General features: G+C 40.7%; 1 protein-coding gene across 4 annotated transcripts in view; it reads left to right on the forward strand.

Annotated features, from left to right (window-relative positions):
• The window catches only part of sema6a (sema domain, transmembrane domain (TM), and cytoplasmic domain, (semaphorin) 6A), a 64,850-nt gene that overhangs the window by 26,682 nt on the left and 23,872 nt on the right, over nt 1–14,296 (forward strand). For all 4 annotated transcript variants that reach the window (XM_051902782.1, XM_051902784.1, XM_051902783.1 and 1 more), the window contains exons 3-10: nt 1–9; nt 7,122–7,182; nt 7,508–7,570; nt 7,967–8,068; nt 9,647–9,737; nt 11,735–11,854; nt 12,099–12,187; nt 13,825–14,042. The exon at nt 1–9 is cut by the window's left edge and continues 109 nt beyond it. In XM_051902782.1, the coding sequence (XP_051758742.1) occupies nt 1–9; nt 7,122–7,182; nt 7,508–7,570; nt 7,967–8,068; nt 9,647–9,737; nt 11,735–11,854; nt 12,099–12,187; nt 13,825–14,042 (753 nt within the window). The remainder of the gene's footprint in view (nt 10–7,121; nt 7,183–7,507; nt 7,571–7,966; nt 8,069–9,646; nt 9,738–11,734; nt 11,855–12,098; nt 12,188–13,824; nt 14,043–14,296) is intronic.

Raw genomic sequence — 14,296 nt, forward strand, 5'->3', positions numbered from 1 at the left:
CGCTGCCAGGTGAGTTTGCTATTTAAAGATTTGGCCTGTTATTAGCAGAGACTGTTAAACTGAAGATTGACCAGATTGTTGGCATGGTAACCAGCAGCCCATTCCAGCGAGCCGATTCAGCAGCATATGGACGTAAACGAACACATGTTCTGAAGTCAGAGAGCAGACGCTCGCTCTGTTTTAGTGCTCCGACCTCCTTCATGCAAATTAACATTTTGCATGTGTGTTATCATAACAGGACCTTCTAGATTAAAATTCTTACAGTTAATAGTGTTAGTTTGTGAACATGCAGTTCACGCGTGATCATCTACAGTCTGGGCGTGTGTGAATTTTGAGATGAATTACAACAAATAATCATAAGATATCTTTATTGATTTAATAATCCTTTAGCTGGTTTTTGTAAATGATCTCAAATCTGATTTCTCATGATGAACGTGCTCGTTTGTTTTGGCCAGAGATTAAAGACGTGTCATGTGGTGAGACACCTGATCACACTCTCATTGATTGATTGGGTTGGACTCCGCCCACTCACCCAGCACCAATGAGGTCTGAAAGCTGTTGTTGTGGATCAGCGTCTGTCTGACCGTCAGATGGTCAGATTGCAGCTCTTCTCTCTAGAAACTTTCATTATCCTCCTGCGGTATGATAATATAATGTTTCCTCCTTTCAGCTCCAGTCTCTTCTGGGATTTTTGTTGTTTTGGGCCTTGATTAGTTTCAGTTTGTAGTAGATTATGTGAGTCCACAACAACTCTGAGAAAACGGCTTTCTTTGGAGTTTTTCTCCTATTTGTTTTCTGTTTCTTGAAACCTCAGTTCAGGTCACAACCAAATTAAGTGACTGAAATACTAGTTTAACAGCAAATGGAAATAAAATTTGAAATCAAGTTGCAGAAATAAAAATCTGGAGAAACAAAGTTGCAGGAGAAACAAGTTGCAAGAGAAACAAAGTTGAAACAAAGTTGAAAATAGAAAAAGTTGCAGGAGAAACACAAAGTTGAACCAAAGTTGCAAAAGAAACAAAGTTGCAGGAAAAACAAAGTTTAAATAAAGTTGCAAGAGAAACAAAGTTGAAACAAAGTTGAAAATAGAAAAAGTTGCAGGAGAAACCAAGTTGAACAAAAGTTGCAAAAAGAAACAAAGTTGAAATAAAGTTGCAGGAGAAACAAAGTTGAAACAAAAAGGTGTGGAGAAATCCTGATAAGGTGCTGTTCATATAAAAACACATAACTCTGATCTCATTGTTTATCTTGTGTAAAGCTGCATAATCCACATTGATCTGCTGTACACTAATTAATTATGTATTTAGTTCATGATTTCAGTCTCAGATTGTGTTCAGCTCGAGCAGATTCAGACTCCAGTAATTCAGTGCAATATTTGACTGAAGTTGCTCTGTGTGGTGCAGTGGTCGTGATGTGACGAACACACACACACACACACACACACACACAGCTGAGCATTAAGCTGGTGTTAGTGTCTCTGTATGTGCATGCAGGACATTGTCCACATTCCACAGACGCCGGCCGCAGCACACCATAGCAACCCAAACCCCCATATGAGCCCCTGAGTGTCCCTGTCATGAGAACAGAGACGCTAGACCTGTTACTGACACCAGAACAGCTGAGAAAACTGCAGAAAGTTCTGGAGAAGCCCATCCGAACCGTCCCTGCATGTGTAACGGCTCAGGACACACATGATGAAGGGTGGAGCTACAGCAGAGGGGGTGTCACACATGTGTGGATTGACAGGTGTGAGACGCATACTAATGAGCTCCTTTCTCTGCAAACAGGGAGTGAGATAGTTTGACAAAAGGCCACCAGATGGACGCGGCCGGCCTGCGCTCACCCGCATGAGAAGCGCATTCCTCAACACAAAGAGCCTCTGTTGAGCTGCTGCACGGCCGACACAAACACCCGTCGGACCTGCACTGAAAACAGTTAAAACCCCCATCAGAGGCCAGAGGACGGGTGTCTTTTAGTCCAGTTTTAGCAGATATGCACATTTAAATGTGATGGATTACTTAATTTCAGTCTTTTGGATAAACAGACCAGAAATCTAGAACTTTTGTCCACTCTAGAATGAGTATGTCCTGTCATAAGATGATGTTCTTCAGAACGTTTGTGCATTAATGTGAGCTTCAGATGATTCAGGCTGCATTGATCCAGATGCATTTCAACACTGTGTTTGTGTTTTGAAACGCTCTCCATCCACACTAGCACTTTCCAAAAGTTTCTTGTCCACAGTAAAACATTAGAAAATTATGAAATCATCTTGTCATTCTCATGATGCAGAAATGTAGAAGTTTGAGACGTGCCTTTTTAAGCGTCGCTTTTAGTTGTAAAATGTCTTGACTTGTTCCATCTTCATCCTCACCGTGATCATCATCATCATCACTCTGTTGGTCTGTCGTCACAGGTGTCGGTCGCGGTACATGTGGTTGCAATGATGCGTGTAAAGCTCATATATGCTCTCAGATCTGAACGCATCGCTAACCTTTCTCATTTCACTCTCATCCGTGTGAACAGAGACCATAAATCTGTGGGAACGAGACACACGCCGCACAAGTCCTTAAAGTTAATGATGCAGGGTGCATCCTAAAGGAGAGGGCATCTATTAATGCTGTTTAACTCACTCTTCACTAGTGCTGTTGCTGATAGTCACATGACCAAAACTCTAACACATGTGTTGAAGTTCAGTGGACTCTGGCTCTTCCTCCTGTGAGTCCTGATAATTTTACAGTATGCTCCAGGTTGAGACCCTGATATTATATCATATTTTTTTATGATGAACCAAGCAAAATTCCAACTGAACTCAACTGCTATGATCATTTTCATGTATTTAATAAAACTGTGTTTATCGTTCATAATGTTTCCTCCTTTCAGCTCCAGTCTCTTCTGGGCTTTCTGTTGTTTTGGGCCTTTATTAGTTTGGGTCTGTAGTGGATGATGTGAGTCCACAACAACTCTGAGAAAATGGCTTTCCAATTTGTTTTCTGTTTCTGAAAACAAATTGTTTTCTGAACCTCAGTTCAGGTCACAACAAAATTAAGTGATTGAAACACTCACTAGTTTAACAGGAGACGGAAATAAAGTTTGAAGAAATAAAGCTGCAGAAATAAAAAGCTGGAAAAACACAAAGTTGAAACAGAGTTGCAGTTGTAGAGAAGCAAAGTTGCAAGATAAGTTTGAAACAAAGTTGAAACGGTTGCATAGAGAAGTTGCAGAGAAACAAAATTGAAACAAAGTTGCAGGAGTGACAAAGTTGCAGGAGAAACAAAGTTGAAACAGTTCCAGATACACGAAATTGAAACAAAGTTGAAGGAGAAACCAAATTGAAACAGAGTTGCATGAGAAACAAAGTTGAAACAAAGTTGCAGAGAAGCAAAGTTGAAACAAAGTTGAAACAAAAGTTGCAGAGAAGCAAAGTTGCAAGATACATTTGTAACAAAGTTGAAACGGTTGCATAGAGAAGTTTCAGAGAAACTAAGTTGTTGGAGAAACAAAGTTGAAACAAAGTTGCAGAGAAACAGTTGCTCAAATTTATTAAAAAAAAAAAAAAAGTTGCAGCAGAAACACACAGTTGCAGGAACAAAAAAAAAAAAACAAGCCCACAAAAATAGCCATTATTACTTATAATAAAACGTTATGTTTCACTGTAATTTCTGCAATGTGTTTAGACTAATTATATGATTCTGAATTATGAACCAAGGCGAAAACGTACTTTAAAAATGCCTTTTACTGTCCTGCATCGATTCAGTCTTTCACATATTCTGTAGCTCATAGAATCAAATGAATTCAGAACATCAGCATTGGCTCTAAACTGCTCTTTATCTCTGCATTTGAAGTGCATTTTGTGACTCAGAGGATGTTTTCAGTGGTCCTTCAGAGAAACACCTGCGATCCGCAAAAGTCACTTTCACAAAAAGCTGACATTTAAATGAACGTGTGATGCAAATCTCATTAAATGCTAAAAACTCTTTGGTTGTGTTGACAAATTTATATATTTTAGATTTTGGACTGGAACCACCCGCACACAAAAGCTCCTTGCATCTGTTTGTCTTTTTGAAAATTGCATTCAAAATCCATTTGGCTCAGGTGCCTCTTTAGTCTGAATGGGGTAAACGTGCATCAACATGCAGGTGAATTTGAACATCCACAAGTCATTATTCTTAAATAAAACTGAGTGAATAAGACGACGGTCATGCTCTGCAGTGACTTCATCACTTCTCACTGTTCCTCCATCAGCTCAGATCTTCAGTAATTACTCGGTAGAATGGAATTTCACTAATGAGCGCGGAGGCGACACCATACCTGTGCTGATTGAAATTCATCAGCTGGCGTCAGAAACACAATCGCTGCCGTCGGACTGTGTGTAATTCGGGATGAGCTGAATGAGCAGATCGCTGAACCTGATGACACGCTCTCACTAACTTGATTAACTGTGCTGCTGTTATTAATCCAGCTGCTGCTGAGACTCGTGTCCATCACGCTCAACATACGCACGCGCTCGTGACCGTCAAACGCTGCCAATCTGTTGCTGCTGTGCCCATTAATCACTGGCCTTTTCATAACATTTGAAGAATTTCATTCATCTTGAGATCCAGTGCCTCTGGTGACCCGCGTAAGTGGATTCATTTCACAAATGGCTTTTCTATTAGATTGAGGTACTAAGGAAGCGAGCGGCTGCTGAGTTCCATTGAATTCAACTCGAGTTTAAACATTAGATCAAATTCAAAACATGTTTAATCATCTTTCACAGATAGGAGCTTAAACATGGGCAAATAGCCACAACACACGAGATATATTCTAAGTTTAGTTCTGAATGCAGCATGACCCTGATAGACAGTTCAATTCAATTCAGTTTAAATTTATTCACATAGCACTTTTCACAATACATATAATTTCAAAGCAGCTTTACAGAAAAATGCATGTCAACATTACAATTTAGAGTAATCTGTTATCAGAGGTGACCGTGTCCAAGTTGCATCTATATTTCAGAAATGTACAGTTCTAAGATAATACAAATCATGCAGTTGGCTAATATCATGTTTTCATTTAGGCAGGAACAATGAGCTCATTAAAGCAATTATTACAAGTTGTGATCATAATGATTACAATATATAGAAAATTTGGCAGTGGTGTATGTTGATTCAGAATTGGCATCATCTGAAGTCCTGGCAGGGATCGGCGTCATCTCTTCACAGGGGTTGGGTCATCCAAACTGGAGCTGGCGTACGGAAAACCAAATGGAAAATGATTGCCGTAGATGCTGTTCATGACATTTCAAGCAAAAGATAGGCCTAATCATGTGCTTTTGGTCTGATATAACTGGAGTACAAGGTTATGAGATGCATTATGTGAATGCTTGACGAAAGAGATGTGTCTTTAGTCTAGATTTAAACTGGGCGAGTGAGTCCCGAACATTATCAGGAAGGCCATTCTAAAGTTTAGGAGCCAAATGTGAAAACATCTGGTCATGATTAAATATATAACTGATTATCATCATAAATGGAAAATAATTCCATGTTTTCTAATAATGTTACCAAGTGGCAGCATATATATTGAAAATAGCAGAGGGCCTAACACAGACCCTTGAGGCACTCCATAATTTACTGATGTTAGAATTCTGTAGAATCTCCCTCCTTTAGTGAACTTAGATATCCTAAGTACAACCAGAAGCCCAGAGTTTTGTGATCTTAAAGAGCGTGAAGGATTGTAGGGCGATAGAAGATCAGTTAAATACACAGGAGCTAAACCATTTAGGGACATATATAGGACAGTAGTAGCAATACTTTAACCAGTAACCAGTGTAAAGATGATAAAATTGGTGTTATATGATCATATTTTCTTGATCTGGTAAGAACTCTAGCAGCTGCATTTTGGACTAATTGTAGCTTGTTTATTGAGAAAGCAGGACAATCTAGTAATGCATAACAGTAATCTAGTCTAGACGTCATGAATGCATGAACTAACTTTTCTGCAACTGTTCCATTGCTTAGCCATTTTTTTAGGTGGAAGAAAGCTGTTTTTGTAACATATAAAATATGATTTTCGATAGACAAGTTGCTGTCTAATATAACGCCCAGGTCTTTAACTGTAGAGGATGAAGTAACAGTACATCCTTCTAAATGCAAAATGTATTCTAAGAGATTCTGTGTACAGGTTTTTGGTCCAATAAGTAATACCTCTGAATTTAACAGAATAAAAATTCTGGTCATCCAATATTTTATATCTTTAACACTCTGACAACTTAATATATAACTGAGTATCAGCATAACAGTGGAAAATAATTCAATTTTTTTCTAATAATATTACCAAGTGGCAGCATATACATTGAAAATAGCAGAGGGCCTAACACAGATCCTTGAGGCACTCCATAATTTACTGATGTAGTTAGCTTGGATAATTCTCCATTTAAATAAAATGGTAAGCGTCTGATAGGTATGATCTAAACCTCCCTGAATATCAGTGTAATTTTGTAGTCGATCTAAGGGTATTTTATGATCTATAGTGTCAAACGCAGCACTAAGATCAAGTAAAACTAGTACTGAGATACAGCCTTGGTCAGAAGCTGAAAGCATTTGTAATTTTAAGGAGCGCAGTTTCTTTGACGGGGCCTGAATCCTGACTGAAATTTTTCATCGATGTTTGTGTGGAGGGTCAGAAATTCCATAAAGGCTCAATATTGAGGCATTTTTTTAACGTTTTTTAAGGGCAGTTTTTATAATTACCTTATCTAATGTATCTGTGTTGTCTTTTATGTCAGATACTTAACCAATTGCTCCAATCATTCAGAATACTGTAGTCTGTTGCCAAACACATTTGATCAACAAAAGACATCTTTACACTGCAGAGGTGGAACAGAAGCTGCATCAGATGTGGCATTTGTTTATTTACACACATTGTTTTTAATGCCGCTCATGACAGCTGCACAATGCAGAAAGCCTACATAAAGTATATAAATAAAAAAAACCAGAAACTCATCACAATGTAGGGGCCGCAATATTATGACAAAAACATTGACGATTATTCTAACGATTATTCGTAGAATGCATAAAAAGTTTTCTCTTCTCTTGTGAATATTGTACCTGAAACGAATGAAGCTGTTGATTGTGTCTTCACAGAGATCACATTTACACAGTGGACATTGAGACGGCCAACACAGAGGAGATCTTTTTCAGCAAGGTGAGTCCTGCTCGTGTTTCTGCACTCAGGATAGAGTTCTGTCCTCCCTCTTAATTACCTGGCAGCAAACGAACCCGAGCGGCCGCCACTAAGAGCTTTATCCTATCATGCGTCATGTGCCCCGTGAGAGACGCGGGACGAGGCCCAGATTTATGTGTGCATGTAACGGCGGATTGATGGAGATCGATGAGAGCGGCTATTTAATCAGCCGCTGGTCTGTAAATGCTCTGTAACAGTTGCATCGGGGCTTGTTTGACCCTCGAGTTGTAATCTAGTCTAATGTGTGAGCGCTTCTATTGATCCAAAATTGATTTCCTGTCGACAGAAGCTGACGTGGAAGTCCAGACAGGCCGACGTGGACACCTGCAGAATGAAAGGAAAACACAAGGTAACAATGCGAACAGGGAACGTTCTGGCAAGGTTCTCTCAAAGTTATGAACAAATGTTCTTTCAGTAATGTTTTGTTCAACGCTATCTGGTCTTTAACAAAAACATTAGCACAAAAACATTATTTATACATCATAATAATTTTTCAGAGAATATTCAAAAGTAACATTCTCAAACAGAGAAAACATTCCCTTAATGTTCGCATAACCAAGAAAAAAACTGGACATTTTAAAAACTGGACGTTTTGAAGGTTCAGAATTAACATTTTCATAACTTAATAAAAATATGTTCATCTTAAAACGAATTTTTGTTAGCTGGGATTGTTTGCGATGTGTGATGAAGTCACTGATGATGATGGCAGGTTGATTTACCGCACGTGTTTCTCCTCTCGTTTCAGGACGAATGCCACAATTTCATCAAGGTTCTCCTGCAGCAGAGCGACGACTCTCTGTTTGTGTGCGGAACAAATGCATTCAACCCGTCCTGTCGAACCTACAAGGTGAGACTCCGGTGTTTCTGTGACATGCTGCACGGATGATATTCAAACAGCTCAATAAAAGCATGACGCAGCGCACAGGAGCTGCAGACAGTGATGGATCACCTCGACTCGGGCGACACACGGGTGTAGATTTAACATGAACCGCTCCAGAAGCTGGAGGGTTTCTGTAGAATCCAGGTTAATATTCAGAATCAAAAAAGGAGAAAGGTTCCTCGGTTCATTTTCCCAGAGAGTAAAACACTGACTCGGATCACAAATGCCTTTTTCGAGTCTTAAATATCATCCGTCTTAATTGTTTTTGCTGTAAAGGTCAAAGATGCTATGAAATACTGTCAGAACCATCGAATGTTTATATTTCATTTTGTTTATTTCTTGAATATCTTGAAAAATCTCTCATTTCATAGTCTTAAATCTGCAGAGAAAATCAGTTTGTCTGAGCAGTGATTGGTAAACCAGTTTAGAAAGACAGAGTTAACCAGTGCATTTGCGACCCTCAGAAAGGCTGGTTTTAGGATGTCTGACGCATGTTGTTTCTCTTTTGAGAGCGACTATATTGGCTGATGAACGTTTTCACGTTGATCTGCTGATTTTGCCTCTTTGTTTTGAGCTCTTTCAGTGGTTTATGCCCCATGACCACATCATCCTTTGCCAGAGAACGCCGAGAAGAGTATCGAGAGAAGCGTGTCCGTAATCATCCGCCACCAGTCGCTGTCTAATAACTGGCACGGTCGAGCGATGCTGAAGGATGCTGAAGCACGTTTGCCAAAAGCTGCACTAGCAGATTTTCCCCCGCGGACACTCGGCCTTTGGAAGCCCTCGAGCGCCGCGCTTCTGCCATGCCGTCGTCGCCGTCGTGTCCACCTTGGCCGCTCTTCTACTTTCCAACTCCCTGGTGTGACGGCTCTGAAAAGAGCGTCTGTTTCAGGGCCAAAGTCATCCCACATTAATCATCAGCGTACAAATGTTCTCCTGAACGGATGCTCCGATCCGCAGCCTCCTCCCGAGAGCCCATCTGCGGCCCGCGCTCCGATCGGCTCCTGCCAGCGCGAGCTGCTGCATTACGGCTGGTGTCGATTACATCAGCTGTTGCCGGGCGGAGCGACGCGCTGCATGACTGACAACACAAGCGCGTCCCGTAACTATCGCCTCTGTTGAGTGAATAAGGCCCTGTAGCACATGTGAGTCTGAGCCGGAATACCGTGAGACTCCTGTTCCGTGTTGTTTGCGTGTATTTTTGGAGGAATGTTAATTGGGTTCCTAATACGTCACGTCCTGCGGGAGAATGTGACCCTCCAGCGATGGTTTGTTTTGCAAAGATAGAAATAGCATTCATTTTAACTGCTATTTCCTTACTTAAGAAAAAAAGTTAAGAATATTTTGTATTCCCAAATATACCACTATGATTATTTTGGTGAATCCAGCCCCTGGTCTTGGCAGGCCTCATTCTTTTGTTGAAACTGGTAGAGGAAGAGCTGTTAAAAATAACAACCATGCGTGTGAAAGTCTCAGACTTGTCTGTAACTGCTGAAGGTGTTGACACTGCTGTTTGACCTCTGACCTTTCCCTTCATTCCTGCAGATGGACAGCCTGGACGCTCTGGGCGATGAAATCAGTGGTATGGCCCGATGCCCGTACGACGCCAAACACGCCAACGTCGCCCTGTTCGCCGGTAAGACCTCATCATCAACACCAGTGATCGTGAGCGGGTCACACTTGGGTCACGTCACGCCCCGCGCTGAGAAACGCTTCCATAATGAATGTGTGATTTAATGGCCGCTTTCAGAAGTATGCCAGGAATACGAGGAACTCCCTGACGCGGCCGGAGCAACAGTTGCTCCCTGTTTCTGGGAAGAGTGTTTGCTTGGCATGCGCTCATGTGCGGCCCGTCTGGAAACACATGAAACTATTGTGGTGAGGGCAGAAGACGTCTCTGGGAGTCCTACCCGAAATACGGGATCAAAAATAACCCTGGAGATGGAAAACCCACATGACTCATTCCTTCATTAGCGGCTCGTAAAATCTTCCAGATGGAGGCCAGAGAAAGTTCTGCCTTTCTAGCACTAGAATGGCGATTATACTCTGAAAGAAGGACGTTTTTTAAAGAAAATTTGTGACCTTAACTAAGATTATTGGAGCGTTTTACAAGAAAATACTATTTCAGTCTTTCTACTTCAAAGTTGCATGTTTTGTTCAATGTTACTTGCCGTTTCTTTGTAATTATGTGCAAAATTTACTAGCAGTTTCTGAGTGAAAATTGTTTCAAAGCAAATCTTTGCAAACACCTAATTTTTTTCAGCTGTTTGTTCTTTAGAGACTGAATTTAAGAAAAATAGCCTCCAATATACGGCAGGGAATGTAGTGAAATTTCGAATGAATAAATATTACACAGTTAGATCATGAATTGGAGAATAAAATACAAACAATATAAATTACAATAAATATTAATTTTATCAAGCCCTTAGGTCATGATGAATGTTTCATTTCCCCAAAAGCCTGTCGGTCTTAATATAGATCACTTTTGTGTAAGTCTACCTTAAAAGAAAACAAAAACAAATATAGCCGCATGCAGCAATTATCGGGGTTCAAGTGATTTAAGGTCTTTAAGCAAATGCGTAAAAAGATTTAATGTTTTATTTAGCAAGCCTGTAACCATCTCGATCATAGATGGAAAAGACCATTTACAGCCAATACAGGCAATTTATAGGGTTTTTAATGCTTTTTAACAGTTATGGTGAACTAGGACTAGTTCGCCAAAGTTGTTTTTTTGAAATAATCTCCAATATTTAACGAACAATTCGATGGACAGCAGCGGCCCTAGAGGCAAAGTTGCTCAGAATGAGGAGTTCTACCATGTGGTATGAATGTTGTGGGCGTGCATGAAAAATAAATAAATAAATAATCGCGCGATACACGATCCTTTACACGCGTGAAAAACTCGAAGGCACCCCCCTGGTTGCCGATTTCTTTCGAATTTCACACAGGCCTCTAGGGCCGTGAGTCAAACAGGCCCAGCGAGTTTCATTCCGATCAGCTTCCATTAACCTTGTCTGATAGCTGCTCAAACTTCATTGGCCGATGGCGGACATGTTTTCTGAGATGCATCAATGTCCTCATAGACAGTCATGGCTCCTCGGACAAAGACACTGCATGCCAATTTTCAAGTCGATTTAACAGTGAAGTAGTTATAGCCATTTTCACGTGTTTTTCCTGTTGTAGTGCCACCAAGTGGCCAGTCGCTGCATCCTTTTTCACACAACCACAGACCTCATTCTGTTCACGAGTTATAGCCATTTTAGTAAAATCAGCTCCACCCACTTTGAACGTTTTGAAGTTTCGTGAATCGGAATTTCAATTTTTTTTTTTTGGGATATTTATTGAGAATCAGACTCCGCAGAATCTCGCTGCACTGGTTTGGTTATGATCGGGCCAAAAACCTAGGACTAGTTTGCAAAAGTAGATTTTTCAAAAAATTCAAAATAACAGAAATTTCACCAAAATGGGGATGAAAATCTGGCATGCATCTTGTCAGTCTTGAGCCAAGGATTTCTATGACATAAGCGTATAAGCGATGTAAACAGTTCCCAGCGTGTCGTATCTGTAATTCAGAGGATGTTTGTGTTAATCTGTGTTTATGTTGTGTTCATTCTACACTCTTTTCTGCTGTAGATGGGAAGTTATATTCCGCCACAGTCACAGACTTTCTGGCGATTGACGCGGTGATCTATCGCAGTCTGGGAGACAGTGCGACCCTGAGGACGGTCAAACACGACTCCAAATGGCTGAAAGGTGAGGCCGCGTCCTCTGCTTCATAACACACACTGTTGACAGAACCATGACCCGGCGTTACCTCGTGTGTTACGTCTGCTAAGCTGATCAAACCCTCAGAGAGCGTTAAGAGACGTGACGCATCTTAAGAGTGTCTTATCAAAGCCTTGTGACTTTGACGGACATCACGCACGCACACACATCTGAGATGAGCTCATTCATTCAGCTGTTACATTTCAATAATTTAAAGTTTTGTTGATTTCAGAGCCGTATTTTGTCCAGGCAGTCGATTATGGCGAGTTCATCTACTTCTTCTTTCGGGAAATCGCCATGGAGTACAACAGCATGGGGAAGGTACGGAGCGCAATGGGAAAAACATCTAGCGTGTTTTCCTTGATCAAAATCACAGACAGGATGTGACACAGGAAGTGGGCGTATGAAGTATGTGAGGGTTTTTAAGAGGGCTCGGGCGCGGCCCATCAGGACGCAGGTACTAAAAATAAAACAAACATTGTCTGGTATCTGAACGATGGCCGTAAATAGCTTTAAGTTCAGAATTCATTTCCTCGTCTGTGATTATTATAAGCAAACAGACAAGTGCATGACAAAGGTTCATTGTTTTGAGTTCAAAGGCAAAAGTCAGTGAGATCTGAGAGGCTTCAGTGCGCTGATTCAATGAGGAGTAATTACAGCCCGAGCGTCTCCAGTGAATATGAGTTTCTCCAGTTACTGTACGGACGTACCTGCCAGATTACTGTAATTACACTAGCCTGACGCGACCCTCTTACACTGCTAAGAAAAGCTCTCAAATTACAGCAAAATGTATAACAAAAGTGTTGGTCTGCAGAAACCCATCCCGAAGCCTTACTTGTGTTTTTGAGACCGTCATGTAGGAAGGCAAGGCTCGTTCACACCAAGGAAGATAACTAACGATAAAAAGTTTTGATAATCTAACAGAATAGTGAAGTCCACACCACAACTATAACGATAAGGACACAGAGGTACGATATCACTGGAATCACTTTCAGAACTGATGGATAAAAAACAGTGACAGCCAATCAGAATCCATCCAAAGCGACAGACGACAAAACTGCAGTGCTTATAAGAAACAGAATGTAATTGTGCGCTGGTGTGAATGCTAATACAGTTATCGTCAAAGTTATCGTCCTCTGGTGTGGATGCTAATATAGTTATCGTTAAAGTTGTTGTGCGCTGATGTGGATGCTAATATAGTTATCATTGAAGTTATCGTCCTCTGGTGTGAACACTAATACAGTTATTGTTAAAGTTGTCGTGCGCTGGTGCGAACATAATATAGTTATCGTTAAAGTTATCGTCCTCTGGTGTGGATGTTAATATAGTTATCATAATAGTTATCTGCTGGTGAGGACGCTAATACAGTTATCGTTAAAGTTGTCGTCCGCTGGTGTGGATGCTAATATAGATTGAGAATTAAATTTTTTGTTTCAAATCAAGATCAGGATTCTCCCACAATTCTGACAACTAAAAATAACAACATGTCAATTACTAGAGGTTCTGTCAAAATATTAATTGCTGCAGTCTTTGATTAACTAATTAGAATGAAAATTAAAAAAGAATCAGTTGAATGATTGATTCAACGACTCAGTCAAAGAATTTACTTGTTTCATTACTGAATGAATCACTGTTTATGAACGCATCTCTTGAATGAATGATTCAATGACAAATACATCACTTGTCGCCACCTACTGGCTTAACGCTGTAATCAATACAATCGTTATTTGAAGCGCCAGTAACTTATGATTTACTTAATTTTGATCTCTACCATAGACATGTTTATATAACTATAAACTACTAAAGACATAGGCGAATCATTGTCATTTTAGAAATAAGATTGCTTGGGTGTTTGAATTGACATTGTGATCTTTTAACGATTAATCGTACAGCTTTAAGTTTTAGTTATCGTCCGCTGGTGTGGACGGGCTTTAACACACGTGTCTCTCCCCGATCAGGTGGTGTTCCCACGTGTGGCACGCGTGTGTAAAAATGATCGTGGCGGATCGCAGCGCGTCCTGGAGAAACAGTGGACATCCTTCCTAAAGACGCGACTCAACTGCTCAATCCCTGGAGACTCTCATTTCTACTTCAACATCCTGCAGGCCGTCACCGACGTCATCCACATCAACGGACGGGATGTCGTCATGGCAACCTTCTCCACGCCATATAACAGGTGACCATCTAAACCAGAATCTCCCCTTGTGTTGCTCTTCCGTCATTGTTTGTGATGGTGCAATTGAGCTTATTTAATAAGCATTAAGAGGCGACTTGGAAATTTCGACTGGGGCAAAATTCCTGTGAATAAAAGCACATGAACTCATGTTGATGGGAAGGCGACACACAATGAGGGTGAATTAGTCAGATCTTCTGACCCACGGCTCTTCTGTCTTACTGAGATTCACAGTTCACAGAATCACAATTCGGCCC

Source organism: Ctenopharyngodon idella, chromosome 8 (genome assembly GCF_019924925.1).
Source record: "Ctenopharyngodon idella isolate HZGC_01 chromosome 8, HZGC01, whole genome shotgun sequence".
NCBI classification, from domain to species: domain Eukaryota; kingdom Metazoa; phylum Chordata; class Actinopteri; order Cypriniformes; family Xenocyprididae; genus Ctenopharyngodon; species Ctenopharyngodon idella.